This window comes from Coregonus lavaretus (assembly GCF_964263955.1).
Source record: "Coregonus lavaretus genome assembly, chromosome: 1".
Taxonomy (NCBI): domain Eukaryota; kingdom Metazoa; phylum Chordata; class Actinopteri; order Salmoniformes; family Salmonidae; genus Coregonus; species Coregonus lavaretus.
This window is the reverse complement of record NC_139988.1, coordinates 35,077,046-35,093,762: the sequence shown is the minus strand read 5'-3', so window position 1 is coordinate 35,093,762 and position 16,717 is coordinate 35,077,046. Positions and strand designations below refer to the sequence as shown.

Sequence of the window (16,717 nt, the reverse complement as noted above, 5' to 3'; positions counted from 1 at the left end):
GATTGATTGATTGCTTCTGTGGACAGGTGTCTTTTATACAGGTAACAAACTGAGATTAGGAGCACTCCCTTTAAGAGTATGCTCCTAATCTCAGCTCGTTACCTGTATAAAAGACACCTGGGAGCCAGAAATCTTTCTGATTGAGAGGGGGTCAAACACTTATTTCCCTCATTAAAATGCAAATCAATTTATAACATTTTTTGACATGCGTTGTTCTGGATTTTTTTGTTGTTGTTCTGTCTCTCACTGTTTAAATAAACCTACCATTAAAATTATAGACTGATAATTTCTTTGTCAGTGGGCAAACGTACAAAATCAGCAGGGGATCAAATATTTTTTTCCCTCACTGTAGATGTATGGTACCAGTTGATGACAGAAAGCTAGATGGAAGGAACACATCTACTCTGACAGTGGGCTGATAGTGGGCTGTGTCCATTAGCTGCTTTACCTGGTAGAGAGCCAGAGAATGGCCGTATCTCTGCAGAGGACCACTATTGATTGGCACCACATCCCAAGTGCTGCTCTCCATATTATAACTGCAGATAGGAAAAAAGAGAGTCAGGCCTGAGCTATACAGAACATTCAACAAAGAGATAGATAGATGGAGAGTGGAGGGAGAAGTTAGCGATACAGAGAGATATTACAGGTAAAGGGAGACAACGAGAGATGAAGTAGTACAGGGGAGAGAGAGAGACAGAGAGTTTGGAGCAAAAGACCCACAGAGAGAAGGCAAAAGACAGGAAGGAGAGAGACAAATATATAGGAGGTAAATATACACAGAGAGAGATGAAGAGAAAGAGGGGGAAAGACAGACAGACAGACAGAGACAGCCATACATACAGAGGTTCCAGGCCTCTCTTCAGTCAGTGCCTTACTTGAGCACCATGTGGAAGGAGCTGTAGTTGAAGGTGTATCCTCCAACGACCCACATGAGTTTCCCGTGGACCACAGTCTTATGGGAGGCCCTGCCCAGAGACTGTCCGAAGGGCTTGACGTTAGGCATCACCCAGTAAGACTCTGTGGATGGTACTGACAGAGCACAGTCTGGACCTGGATAGGATGACAACACATGGCTCAAACACATATGTAAAATACCTACAAATAACTGAAAGTATGTGAGGTGCGTTTGTAGCAAAATACTCTCTTCAACAACACTACAATACAGCTGACTACCAAACGTGGTACCATACCACCATCTGCTGGTGAAGAGCCTGATAACACAGCCTATGTCATGAGGGGGGTCGGCCATGATGGTGATGAGCTCACATGGCTAACAGGACCCCACCACCCAGACGCCAACTGGTGGCAGAACCATTAGGGGTTTTAATCAGGAGGGAGGGACTGATTCATCAAACCCCATTATTAGAAGGACCCCATGATATTGGCCTCTGTTGGCCCCTATTAGAGTGGGGGACAGACAGTGGACAGGGGGAATGGGTGGCTGTGATCGGGTCTATGGGCCAGGACGTTGTCTAACCCAATACATCAGTGGAGAAAACCTCATTAGGGAAATGACCAGTGTGAAATGACCAGTGACCAGCAACTCATAGCTACTCATAGCATAGCAGTGGCACCCTGCTGACCAGCTCTGTCTAATTGAGAGGTGCTTGGTTGGTTCTAATGTAAGGATGAAGTATTAGGTTTTCAGTTTTATTTATTTGCACCAAAGAAAAGAAGTGAAAGACAAAACAGTACAGATAAAAACAGCTAAAAACAGTGTGAGGTTAGAAAAAAAAAAGTTTGTTCAATCAGTTCAACAAAGCATATAAATTATAATTGTACATTATATACTCAGTACACAAGAAAAAACAAGTTTTCTTATGTGTGTGTGTGTGTGAGAGAGTTAGGCAACATAGAGGGGATTATTGGGTAGTTTGGTTCATCAGGTTGACCCCCAGTCTTCGCTTGATGTTATTGAGGGATGATGAGGTTTTGGCAATGTGAAGATAAGAATTCCAGAGTATGGTACCTCTGTATCTGATAGAGAATTGACTATGTGAGGTGTGGCAGTGGGGAGGGTGAAGATTATCGCAGTGTCTTATGCACTGTTACTATTAAAACCTACCCCAACCAGAAACCGTGGATAGATGGCAGCATTCGTGAAAAACTGAAAGCACGAACCACCGCATTTAACCATGGCAAGGTGACGGGGAATATGGCAGAATACAAACAGAGTGGTTGTTCCCACCGCAAGGCAATCAAACAGGCAAAATGTCAATATCGAGACAAAGTGGAGTCACAATTCAACGGCTCATGAAGCTGGTTGAGAGAATGCCAAGAGTGTGCAAAGCTGTCATCAAGGCAAAGGGTAGCTATTTGAAGAATCTCAAATATAAAATATAATTTGATTTGTTTAACACTTTTTTGGTTACTACGATGTAGAAAATAGTACAAATATAGAAAAACCCTTGAATGTGTAGGTGTTCTAAAACTTTTGATTGGTAGTGTACGTTAGAGGTTCAGTAATCAAGGAAGACACTGATTTCACCAAAGAGGCACCAATCTCATCATGACCTGCTGCTGATAGAGCTCTTTACTCTAATCCAAGATGGCATAGCAGTGCGGTCGTGTTTTCTGTAGTGTCCTCATGTAAATAGCCTTTTTTTTCCGTCTTTTTCGTATATATTTCTCAATCTCACTTTCCATCCTTTAACTAAATATACTTTCCTGCAACCCGTCTCACCCAATGTGGAACGGATTCTATTATTTCTTCATATATTTTTATCCAGAACCTCTGGCTGAAACTAGCCAGCTAGCCAGCTAACTAGCTACTTGCTATTAGACACCGTTAGCGGTTTTCACCATTGTCTGTGGCCATGGCCTGCACTACCTACCAGCCAGCTCTAGTCTGGACAATTATCGGCCAGTCTGCACCGTCTGCACATCGCGCCATCGAGCCAGAGCATATCGGATTTTCTGCCGGAATCACTGAATCACTGGACCTTAACACCGGATCATCGCAACTAGCTAGCTGCAACCGAATGGCTGTTGTCGTTGTTGGCTAATCACCACTAATCACCACTGTCCTGAAGCTAACCCCAGTTAGCCTTGAGCTAGCCTCGAGCCAGGCCCATCTCCCGTCAACCGGACAGGACCTCCTAGTGTTGACACGGAGCCCCGCTGATCCATCACGACTGGTCTGCCGACGTAATCGTCTGATGTGGTTCTCATTGCGACGACCACGAAGATCCATCTGCTAGCCCCAGCCCGCTAGCACACGCAATCAACAGCCGTGCCTGTAGCGTAGCAGCCACTGAACTGCTCCCGGACTTACTTATTGCTGTTCACTGGAACTTATGATCACTCAGGTACACAGCTGATGCCTGCTGGACTGTTCCTTTATACAGTACCCCATCCTGTTGATCTGTTTAGCCTCAGCTCAAACTTTCGTCGCCATTACCAGCTGTTGTCTTAGCTCTCTCGAATAACACCTGTGACTGCTTTATGCCTATCTCTCATGTCAATATACCTTGTCTATTGCTGTTTCGGTTAGTTCTAACTGTACTTTATCAATGTAGAGCCCCCAGTCCTGCTCAACCTGTCTCAGATAGATCCTTTGTCCCACCCCCCACACACGCGGAGACCGGCTCAATCGGTGCCTCCAGTGATGCTATCTGTTTCATTTTTACCCAACGCTTAGGTTTACCTCCACTGTACTCATATCCTTCCATATCCTTGTCTGTACATAATGCCCTGAATCTATTCTACAACGCCCGGAAATCTGCCCTTTTTTTTCTCTGTACCCAACGCACTAGAAGAACATGTCTTAAAGCCTTTAGCCGTATCCTTATTCTACTCCTCCTCTGTTCCTCTGGTAATGTAGAGGTTAACCCAGGCCCTGTAGCCCCCAGTATCACTCCTGCTCCCCAGGCGCTATCATTTGTTGACTTCTGTAATCACAAAAGCCTTGGTTTCTTGCATGTTAACATCAGAAGCCTCCTCCATAAGTTTGAGTTATTCACTGCGTTAGCACACTCAGCCAACCCTGATGTTCTAGCAGTGTCTGAATCCTGGCTTAGGAAGGCCACCAAAGATTCTGAAATGTCCATTCCCAACTACAACATTTTCCGTCTAGATAGAACTGCCAAAGGGGGCGGAGTTGCAATCTACTGTAGAGATAGCCTGCAGAGCTCTATCATACTATCCAGGTCTGTGCCCAAACAGTTTGAGCTTCTACTTCTAAAAATCCACCTTTCCAGAAATAAGTCTCTCACTGTTGCCGCTTGCTACAGACCCCCCTCAGCACCCAGCTGTGCCCTGAACACCATATGTGAATTGATTGCCCCCCATCTATCCTCAGAGTTCGTATTGTTTGGTGACCTAAACTGGGATATGCTTAACACCCCGGCCGTCCTACAATCAAAACTAGATGCCCTCAATCTCACACAAATTATCAAGGAACCTACCAGGTACAACCCTAAATCCGTTAACATGGGACTAATTTACCCTCTAAATACACCTCCGCTGTCTTCAACCAGGATCTCAGCGATCACTGCCTCATTGCCTGCGTCCGTAATGGGTCCACGGTCAAACGACCACCCCACATCACTGTCAAACGCTCCCTAAAACACTTCAGTGAGCAGGCCTTTCTAATTGACCTGGCCTGGGTATCCTGGATGGATATTGACCTCATTCCGTCAGTAGAGGATGCCTGGTTGTTCTTTAAAGGTGCTTTCCTCTCCATCTTAAATAAGCATGCCCCATTCAAAAAATGCAGAACTAAGAACAGATATAGCCCCTGGTACACCCCAGACTTGACTGCCCTTGACCAGCACAAAAACATCCTATGGCATACGGCATTAGCATCGAACAGTCCCCGCGATATGCAACTTTTCAGGGAAGTCAGGAACCAATATAAACAATCAGTTAGGAAAGTAAAGGCTAATGATTTCAAACAGAAATGTGTATCCTGTAGCACTAACTCCAAAAAGTTTTGGGAGAACACTGTAAACACTGTAAAGTTCATGGAGAATAAGAGCACCTCCTCCCAGCTGCCCACTGCACTGAGGCTAGGAAACACTGTCACTACCAATAAATCTACGATAATAAAAAATTTCAACAAGTATTTTGCTATGGCTGGCCATGCTTTCCACCTGGCTACCCCTACCCCGGACACCAGCTGCGGACCCCTACAAATCAGCTGGGCTAGTCAATCTGGACCCTTTCTTTCTAAAACTTAAACTCTCCTTCCAGACTCACATTAAGCATTTCCAATCCAAAGTTAAATCTAGAATCGGCTTCCTATTTCGCAACAAAGCCTCCTTCACTCATGCTGCTAAACATTCCCTCATAAAACTGACTATCCTACCGATCCTTGACTTCGGCGATGTCATTTACAAAATAGCTTCCAACACTCTACTCAGCAAATTGGATGTAGTCTATCACAGTGCCATCCGTTTTGTCACCAAAGCCCCATATACTACCCACCATTGTGACCTGTACGCTCTCGTTGGCTGGCCCTCACTACATATTCGTCGCCAAACCCACTGGCTCCAGGTCATCTATAAATCCCTTCTAGGCAAATCCCCGCCTTATCTTAGCTCATTGGTCACCATAGCAACACCCACCCATAGTATGCGTTCCAGCAGGTATATCTCACTGGTCATCCCCAAAGCCAACACATCCTTTGGTCGCCATTCCTTCCAGTTCTCTGCTGCAAATGACTGGAACGAACTGCAAAAATCTCTGAAGCTGGAGACACTTATCTCCCTCACTAACTTTAAGCATCAGTTGTCAGAGCAGCTTACTGATCACTGCACCTGTACACAGCCCATCTGTAATTAGCCCACCCAACTACCTCATCCTCATATTGTTATTTACATTGTTATTTATTTAGCTCATTTGCACCCCAGTATCTCTATTTGCACATCATCTTCTGCACATCTATCACTCCAGTGTTAATACTCAATTGTAATTATTTTGCACTATGGCCTATGTATTGCCTTACCTCCATAACTTACTACATTTGCACACAATGTATATAGATTTTCTATTGTGTTATTGACTGTACGTTTTGTTTATTCCATATGTAACTCTGTGTTGTTGTTGTTTTTTCCGCACTGCTTTGCTTTATCTTGGCCAGTTCGCAGTTGTAAATGAGAACTTGTTCCCAACTGGCTTACCTGGTTAAATAAAGGTGAAATAAATAAAATAAATAAATACAAATATCTTATGTGATTTAACTAAGGGAAAGCAGTGGTGAAATACAGAGTTGAAAGATGTGAGAAAAGTCAGGTAAACAGACTCCACATCGGCCTGATTATAAAAAATGTCCCATGAAATATCATTAATCAACATCTTAAAGCGCTCACAATTAGTTTTGTTAAATATTCTACATTAGTGCTATTAATCATTCCCATCTTTTCATTTCCAGCTGCCAAATAGAAGTGGAAAATTGGAAAGTGGTCAGAAATGTCAGTATAAAGTATAACTGTATTAGCCACATTATTCAAAGAATTTGTAAAAATAGTATCAATAAGGGTGGCAGATGAACTGGTCACTCTTGTAGGCATATAGATGAAGGGATACAGATAGCTGAAGTTCTCTTTTCAGCCAGAAGATGGCCGTGTGACTCAATCTACAAGAACACAAAGAACTTACCTTTGTCATTGAAGAAAAAATGAATGAACCCTATAAACCACCATGAAGATACCACACCATGGTGACAACATTGACACAATATTAGAATAACCATGGCCCTAGCCCCACCTTGCCAGCTGTCGTTGCAGACACAGCTCTTCTCCCCAGTGAGGTCACAGTAGCCATGGTCGGGGCTGCCACAGTTGTTCCTGCAGTAGGGGATGTCACAGGCCTCGCCCTTCCAGTACTTATCACACTCACAGTACACCCGGCTGGCGATGGAGTTCCCTGTGCTGCACTTCCCATGGCCCGAGCAGTTATTGGGGCACGAGTTGACCCTGCAGACACAGAACAGAGAGATGGGAGGGATGGGGATGTACATTTTGAAAGGTTATCATTGTAATAATTGACGAAAGACAAATAGCTGACAGAATGATTGATTAACAGAGGTGATTGACATCCATTGGAGCATTATTTTTCTGGGAGCAGAACAGATAGAGTGAGATACAGAGGAATTGAGAGAGAATTAGAGAGAAGTGCAATAGAGACAGACACAATAATTGAGAAAGAGGGAAGGTACAGTAGACAGAGAGACAGAAGTCAAGGATTCAGGATAATGCATGGGCTTTTCAGCAAACACGGGGACGATAATGTTTAAGGCTGTGACAACTGCGTTGCTATGGCAACACCTTTATGGCCACAAGGTGTATGTCTGTGCTGGAGACCTTGAGGCTGAGCTAGACTCTAGTCTGAAAGCCCATCCTTCTCTCTGGCTGCTGCTTTGTGAGGCAACCCAATTAATACTTGTTCAGAATCACACACACACACAGTACACAGTACACACACACACAGACGTCTCTCGTATGTCAACGGGTGTTATCTCCTCAGCTGTAATGGCGTTCCCCAGCTAATCCTGTGACAGACATTGTAGACCCTAGAGAGGATGGGATGTGGTCTGAGGTTGTATGTGTGCAGGAACATATAGAGAGGAAAGACAATTTAATGGGGACATGGCTCTTAGCCAACCCACTGTCTGCTACTGAGTCAGAGACTTCCCCAATGTGGATATACTGTATAGGTGAGGACTTTGACTGTAAATGTAAAGTGTGTGTATTGGCTAGGGCCACTCACGAGTAGGAGATGTGGAATCCAGTCAGGTTGTAGGCAGCGTCACTGAAAAAATGCAACAGTGCGTATCCAGAGGTTGCTACCACTTCCGGAACAGTCTCGTTCCCTCTCGGTTCCGGGACAACGAGACCGCTGTAGGAAAAGAAGAAAAATACATTAATGATGGAGTATTCGCACACGGTATTCACACACACACACACACACACACACAAAACACAAATGCATGCTAAGCTCCAAAGCATGCTGGGTAAATGATCACCCTTCGCTTGACTGCTGAGCTGGGATTGCTGTCACCATGACAACCCCCCCTCCCCTTCCGTCCACCCTCCTCCTCTCTCTACATCATTGGGAGAAAGTGATTCCTTTCTCTCCTTGGGATCGATCCCTCTATCGCATGGAGGATCAGGCTCAGGCCTGAACAGCACAGCACACACAGTACACACAGCAAAGCTCCATCAAGGTTATCGGAGAGAGTGGAGAAATCCACTCTAATCTGTTTACCAGCAGTCAGACAGAGTCCCCACTGGGAGGACTACACACAGGCTCCTAGGTTCAACACAAAGACCACACAGACAATACTGATGGACAAGGGGAGAGTTGATGGTGAAGGATCCCCAGTGGAAGGAATTACTTTGTGGACCGATTGTTCAAAGGGAAGGGGGAGAGAGGGTGGCTAGGTGGGTGGAGAATATTGCTTCTAAAGATTGGAGAGGAGGAACACCTAAAACAGGCCTAAGAGTAAACACGTATCTAAATAGAGTATGATGACACTCACCTGAATACTGCGACCAGAGGTGCATAGATGGAGTCTCCGTCATAGACGTACATGTGGTCCCAGCTACATTCCGTGGCAAAATGGTTGAAGCGCAACCTGAGCACAGCGTTTGGGCTGGAGGACAGAACATAGAGCATGGTTTAAAATGGGCTGCAGTAGTAACTAGAACTTCACAACTGCCCACATCTGACCAGGATTCTTTACAATAGACAAATAATTTAACACTAAGACCATTGAACAATAAGATTAATCAGTCTAAGAATGAATTCATACTGTACGGAATGTAGAGAAATGGGGGTATGAACAGCGATAGGAGGGAGGAGGAAAGAGAGAAAGAGCTACTTACTAGCCCTCGATCAGCCAGGTGCACTTGGTCTTGTACTTGTAGTTGATTGGTCCATCAGTGAGGGAACCTGACAGCTCTGTTAACCTGGCAAAGAGTGAAAAGCAGCAATTAATACATGGAGAGAGAAGGATGGATAGATACAGTTGATGTCGGAAGTTTACATACACCTTAGCCAAATACATTTAATTTAATCCTAGTAAAAATTCCCTGTCTTCGGTCAGTTAGGATCACCACTTTATTATAAGAATGTGAAATGTCAGAATAATAGTAGAGAGAATTATTTATTTCAGCTTTTATTTCTTTCATCACATTCCCAGTGGGTCAGAAGTTTACATACACTCAATTAGTATTTGGTAGCATTGCCTTTAAATTGTTTAACTTGGATCAAACGTTTCGGGTAGCCTTCCACAAGCTTCCCACAATAAGTTAGGTGAATTTTGGCCCATTCCTCCTGACAGAGCTGGTGTAACTGAGTCAGGTTTGTAGGCCTCCTTGCTCGCACACGCTTTTTCAGTTCTACCCACACATTTTCTATAGGATTGAGGTCAGGGCTTTGTGATGGCCACTCCAATACCTTGACTTTGTTGTCCTTAAGCCATTTTGCCACAACTTTGGAAGTATGCTTGGGGTCATTGTCCATTTGGAAGACCCATCTGCGACCAAGCTTTAACTTCCTGACTGATGTCTTGAGATGTTGCTTCAATATATCCACATCATTTTCCTTCCTCATGATTCCATCTATTCTGTGAAATGCACCAGTCCCTCCTGCAGCAAAGCACCCCCACACCATGATGCTGCCACCCCCGTGCTTCACGGTTCGGATGGTGTTCATCGGCTTGCAAGCACCCCCTTTTTCCTCCAAACATAACGATGGTCATTATGGCCAAACAGTTCTATTTTTGTTTCATCAGACCAGAGGACATTTCTCAAAAAAGTACGATCTTTGTCCCCATATGCAGTTGCAAACCATAGTCTGGCTTTTTTATGGCGGTTTTGGAGCAGTGGCTTCTTCCTTGCTGAGCGGCCTTTCAGGATATGTCGATATAGGACTTTATTGTGGATATAGATACTTTTGTACCTGTTTCCTCCAGCATCTTCACAAGGTCCTTTGCTGTTGTTCTGGGATTGATTTGCACTTTTCGCACCAAAGTACGTTCATCTCTAGGAGACAGAACGCGTCTCCTTCCTGAGCGGTATGACGGCTGCGTGGTCCCATGGTGTTTATACTTGCGTACTATTGTTTGTACAGATGAACGTGGTACCTTCAGGTGTTTGGAAATTGCTCCCAAGGATGAACCAGACTTGTGGAGGTCTACAATTTTTTTTCTGAGGTCTTGGCTGATTTCTTTTGATTTTCCCATGATGTCAAGCAAAGAGGCACTGAGTTTGAAGGTAGGCCTTGAAATACATCCACAGGTACACCTCCAATTGACTCAAATGATGTCAGAAGCTTCTAAAGCCATGACATCATTTTCTGGAATTTTCCAAGCTCTTTAAAGACACAGTCAACTTAGTGTATGTAAACTTCTGACCCACTGGAATTGTGATACAGTGAATTATAAGTGAAATAATCTGTCTGTAAACAATTGTTGGAAAAATACTTGTGTCATGCACAAAGTAGATGTTCTAACCGACTTGCCAAAACTATAGTTTGTTAACAAGAAATTTGTGGAGTGGTTGAAAAATGAGTTTTAATGACTCCAACCTAAGTGTATGTAAATGTCCGACTTCAACTGTAGGTCACAGTTGGGTCACTATTTAAAAGAAGACGGAAAATAAGCTATAGGATGAAAAATGCCAGAGTTTTGGTACAGGTAAAGCCGACTAGCGCTAGCTAACACTAACTATCAATTTGTCCCCCATCATTAGAGGGTATAGGCTTAATTAAAACTCAAAAAAGGTGAGAATGAAGAAATGTCATCCCATTTGCAACATGGACTGTCCCAATTAAGCCTACTATTAAAACGCTGTTATTATACTCCTTTCCCTCTGCACAACAATCATACACTACACCTCATTCATCATGAATAAGAAAGCTGGCCAGCATATCAAATCTATTAAATGAGGTCAATAAACATCACCAGGAAAACACCTGCTTCTCTTGGCTGAGTAGAAACACATAATAGAATGGCACTCAGGTGAGAGACGGGGAGGGAGACAAATTTGTCAGCCATGGGTTTGCCTGCTACATTTTATGTGCATATAAATGAAAAACTATTCCAACCTGTCTATCATATGAGCCCATCAATGTGGTGCAGCTACAGTACATTTCTTGTGAGTAAGTGTCGTCTGAGGTGTGTGTTTGAGTGTCTGTTTGTGCATTGGCGTTCTCTACATGTGATCACATTGAGGGCCTTCCTCATCTCAAATGGGGAATTGAGGGACAGATATGTGTCCGCTTTAAGGAGTCCTTAACTGAACAACAATCCCAACAACCATCTCAACCAATTACACTGAAACCAGGGCCATCATTTTCTGTAAACAAATCCGGGTAAATTTACTGTTGAAGAAAAATACCCTTTATAATAAAGCCATAATAACATATGTGATGTGGCATAGGCTACAGTTGAGAAGAGGCGTTTTTAGGATTTCCACACATTTTTTTTGGTGCTTTTAAAAACAAATTTCATGCAATTGTACGTAATTTACATGATAGAAGACATAATAATAATAATAATAATAATAATAATAATAATAAAATAATAATAATAATAATATAATATGCCATTTAGCAGACGCTTTTATCCAAAGCGACTTACAGTCATGCGTGCATACATTTTTGTGTATGGGGTGGTCCCTGGGATCAAACCCACTACCTTGGCGTTACAAGCGCCGTGCTCTACCAGCTGAGCTACAGAGGACCACATTGGCTGAATGTTTTTAATACCACACAAATGACCCAAATATTTATTTAGGCTACAGTAGGCTACTAAACACAATTTCCAGTGGGAGACTGACTCACCTAATGATGAAGCCATAGGCTACTACTCACGGTGATGGCCGATGCGCTTCTCTTGGCAATAGCCTATCTCAAGATGAGATACTTTGAAAAACAGTGCTGCTGTTTGCAAAGAAATTGGGAGTTGTTGAGAAAAACAAATCTATTGGTTCTACAGACAGATTAGTCTTCTCTTTTCAGCAGTGTGGCATTTGCTTCCAAACTGTACGTTTTCCCCGCAATTGTATGTTGAAATGTGCAAAAGGCAAACAGACAGCCACAACCAACCATACAGTATAATTATAATCCATAGATGGCAGTTCCCATTCAAGTCAGGACTGGCAGCCATTGCTATAGTACCCATAGAGTTTAATAGTCAAATGGCCAGGGTAAGAGGTTCCAAAACCCTTCTATGGATTATGTCTATGTCCACAATGAAAAAAGCTGTATATTTGGGTACATGCTGGCCAAATTGCAGCCTTCCCAAATGTAGGCAACCGGTAACTGCCAAAATAAATGAGGGATACAAATAACATGTTATGCATGTTATGGGTGCATTTTCCTGGCATGTTTTTTTTTTTTTTTTTAAGTCATTTAGCAGACGCTCTTATCCAGAGCGACTTACAGTTAGTGAATACATATATATATATATTTTTTATACTGGCCCCCCATGGGAATCGAACCCACAACCCTGGCGTTGCAAACGCCATGCTCTATCAACTGAGCTACATCCCTGCCGGCCATTCCCTCCCCTACCCTGGACGACGCTGGGCCAATTGTGCGCCGCCCATGAGTCTCCCGGTCGCGGCCGGCTGCGACAGAGCCTGGATTTGAACCAGGATCTCTAGTGGCACAGTTAGCACTGCGATGCAGTGCCTTAGACCACTGCGCCACTCAGGAGCTATTTATGTCCACTTGTAGAATCTATGCCAAGGCGTATTGAAGTTGTTCTGGCAGCTCGTGGTGGCGTTTCCTTTATTTAGGCAGTTATCTGTATGTGCTTGTGATCTAATTTAATCCAAACCATTGATCCATCATTCCTTCAATTCTGACCAGTTTCCCAGTCCCTGCCGATGAAAAACATCCCCAAAGCATGATGCTGCCACCACCATGCTTCACTGTGGGGATGGTGTTCTCGGGGTGATGAGAGGTGTTGGTTTTGCGCCAGACATAGCGTTTTCCTTGATGGCTTAAAAGCTCAATTTTAGTCTCATCTGACCAGAGTACCTTCTTCCATATGTTTGGGGAGTCTCCCACATGCCTTTTGGCGAACACCAAACGTGTTTGCTTATTTCTTTCTTTAAGTAATGGCTTTTTTCTGGCCACTCTTCCATAAAGCCCAGCTCTGTGGAGTGTATGGCTTAAAGTGGTCCTATGGACAGATTCTCCAATCTCTGCTGTGGAGCTTTGCAGCTCCTTCAGGGTTATATTTGGTCTCTTTGTTGCCTCTCTGATTAATGCCCTCCTTGACTGGTCCGTGAGTTTTGGTGGGCGGCCCACTCTTGGCAGGTTTGTTGTGATACCATATTCTTTCAATTTTGTAATAATGGATTTAATGGTGCTCCGTGGGATGTTCAAAGTTTCATATATTTATTTATAACCCAACCCTGATCTGTACTTCTCCACAATTTTGTCCCTGACCTGTTTGGAGAGCTCCTTGGTCTTCATGGTCCCTCTTCCTTGGTGGTGCCCCTTGCTTAGTGGTGTTGCAGACTCTGGGGCCTTTCAGAACACGTGTATATATAATGAGATCATGTGACACTTAAATAAAGTCCATCTGTGTGCAATCTAACTAATTATGTGACTTCTGAAGGTAATTAGTTGCACCAGATTTTATTTAGGGGCTTCATAGCAAAGGGGGTGAATACATATGCACGCACCACTTTTCCGTTATTAATTCCTTTAGACATTTTTGAAACAAGTAATTTTTTTCATTGCACCTCACCAATTTGGACTATTTTGTGTATGTCCATTACATGAAATCCAAATATAAATCCATTTAAAGTACAAGTTGTAATGCAACAAACTAGGAAAAATGCAGTGGGGGATGAATACTTTTGCAAGGCACTGTACAGGGAAATTCTTGAGGGAAACCTGTTTCAGTCTTCCAGAGATTTGAGACTGGGACGGAGGTTCACCTTCCAGCAGGACAATGACCCTAAGCATACTGCTAAAGCAACACCCGAGTGGTTTAAGGGGAAACATTTAAATGTCTTGGAATGGCCTAGTCAAAGCCCAGACCTCAATCCAATTGAGAATCTGTGGTATGTGATGGGAATTCTTTAGTAAACTATTGGATAAACAAAGTTAAATCACAGACGTGACGAATATATAGTCAGGATTCTCTGTTGCTAGGCAAGAACTTGAATGGTTCCTTTCACTGGGCTTGGGTGTGAAGTGGGGATCTGACCTAGGGTCGAATTGCTCGCTCTTACCTAATTCATGGCTGTCCTACCTTATCAGAGACTGATACCAGACTGTTGCCTAATGCATCTCTCCTCAAACAAAGTAGAGAGAGAGCGGCGCCAGAATTGAACAAATCCTAGACTAATCATGAGTAATTACAGAATGACGGGAGGGATGAGAGGAGTAGGTTTGGGTATGTTTGAAAGATTAAATGTGGACCTGTCATGTCCAACAATCTATCTTTAGGTCAAGCCAGGGAGAGCCGGGGTTGAACAGAGTTTAAACTGCAGATGAGTGTTTTTGCATGATAAGGGCTGGATTGATTGTCCTACTAAAAGTCAAATTCAGCCACTATCATAGACTAAGGAAGAGGGCAGAGCGGTAGAGAGAGGGAAACTGAAGATGGTGGTGGGGGAACCCAAGAGGGAGGGGCTTTAAGCTAAAATGTATGTGAATATGACTATGTAAACGGAGAGCTGAGACGTAGAGGGGAGGTGCTCTGCAGACCATCTTGGCTTCCGTTAATCTGTGTAATAAAGTATATATTGATTCTACAAAAACTCTGGAAGAACTTTGATTTTTAATAAGTATAGTGATACTTTTCCACAACATATGACTTAAAGATTGCTGTACACCAGCGGAACCCATCCAACTTGAAGGAGCTGGAGCAGTTTTGCCTTGAAGAAAGGGCAGAAATACCGGTGGCTAGATGTGCCAAGCTTATAGAGACATACCCCAAGAGACTTGCAGCTGTAATTGCTGCAAAAGGTGGCTCTACAAAGTATTGACTAATTACACGCTCAAGTTTTCTGTTTTTTTGTCTTATTTCTTGTTTGTTTCACAAGAAAAAATATTTTGCATCTTCAAATTGTTAGGCATGTTGTGTAAATCAAATGATACAAACCCCCCCAAAATCCATTTTAATTCCAGGTTGTAAGGCAACAAAATAGGAAAAATTCAAAGGGGGGTGAATACTTTCGCAAGCCACTGTATATATATATTACATATACAGCGCCTTCAGAAAGTATTCAGACTCCTTGACTTTTTCCCCATTTTATTAGGTTACAGCCTTATTGTAAAATTGATTGAAAATGTTTTCCCCTCATCAATCTACACAAAGAAAAAACAGGTTTGTAGAAATGTTTGCTTATTTTTTTTAAATAAAAACCGGAAATATCAAAGTTAATAAGTATTCAGACCCTTTACTCAGTACTTTATTGAAGCACCTTTGGCAGCGATTACATCCTCGAGTATACTTTGGTATGACACTGCAAGATTGGCAAACCTGTATTTGGGGAGTTTCTCCCATTCTTCTCTGCAGAGCCTCTCAAGCTCTGTCAGGTTGGATGGGGAGCATTGCTGCATAGCTATTTTCAGGTCTCTTCAGAGATGTTCGATCGGGTTCAAGTACGGGCTTTGGCTGGGCCACTCAAGGACATTCAGAGGCTTGTCCCAAAGCCACTCCTGCCTTTGTCTTGGCTGTGTGCTTAGGGTCGTTGTCCTGTTGGAAGGTGAACCTTCGCCCCAGTCTGAGGTCCTGAGCACTCTGGAGCAGGTTTTCATCAAGGATCTCTCTGTACTTTGCTCCGGTCATCTTTCCCTCGATCCTGACTAGTCTCCCAGTCCCTGCCGCTGAAAAACATCCCCACAGCATGATGCTGCCACCACCATACTTCACCGTAAGGATGGTGCCAGGTTTCCTCCAGATGTGACGCTTGGTATTCAGGCCAAAGAGTTCAATCTTGGTTTCATCAGACCAGAGAATCTTGTTTCTCATGGTCTGAGAGTCTTAAGGTGCCTTTTGGCAAACTCCAAGCAGGCTGTCATGTGCCTTTTACTGAGGAATGGCTTCCGTATGGCCTGATTGGTGGAGTGCTGAAGAGATGGTTGTCCTTCTGTAAGGTTCTCCCATCTCCACAGAGGAACTCTGGAGCTCTGTCAGAGTGACCATCGGGTTCTTGGTCACCTCCCTGACCAAGGCCCTTCTCCCCTGATTGCTTAATTTGGCCGGGCGGCCAGCTCCAAACTTCTTCCATTTAAAATTGATGGAGGCCACTGTGTTCTTGGGGATCTTCAATGCTGCAGAAATGTTTTGGTACCCTTCCCCAGATCTGTGCCTCGACACAATACTGTCTCGGAGCTCTACGGACAATTCCTTCGACCTCATGGCTTGGTGTTTACTCTGACTTGCACTGTCAACTGTGGGACCTTATATAGACAGGTGTGTGCCTTTCCAAATCATGTCCAATCAATTGAATTTACCACAGGTGGACTTAGAAACATCAAGGAAATAAATGGAAACAGGATGCACCTGAGCTCAATTTCATGTCTCATAGCAAAGCGTTATTTTTAATACATTTGCAAAAATTTCTAAAAACCTGTTTTCGCTTTGTCATTATGGGGTATCATGTGTAGATTGATGAGGAAAAACATTGATTTAATTTATTTTTGAATAAGGCTGTAGAGTAACTAAATGTGGAAAAAGTCATGGGTCTGAATACTTTCTGAATGCACTGTATATATATACATTTTGTAAATGTTGCTG

The 16,717-nt window shown here is 43.4% G+C and overlaps 1 protein-coding gene across 1 annotated transcript in view; it reads right to left on the bottom strand.

Moving 5' to 3' along the window:
• LOC311129204 (attractin-like protein 1) overlaps positions 1 to 16,717 on the bottom strand; it is a gene marked incomplete at both ends in the record, with an annotated part of 364,441 nt that overhangs the window by 281,280 nt on the left and 66,444 nt on the right. Inside the window, 6 exon segments of the mRNA XM_084161510.1 lie at positions 449 to 536; positions 876 to 1,050; positions 6,709 to 6,917; positions 7,711 to 7,839; positions 8,483 to 8,596; positions 8,829 to 8,912. Of these exon segments, the coding sequence (XP_084017636.1) occupies positions 449 to 536; positions 876 to 1,050; positions 6,709 to 6,917; positions 7,711 to 7,839; positions 8,483 to 8,596; positions 8,829 to 8,912 (799 nt within the window).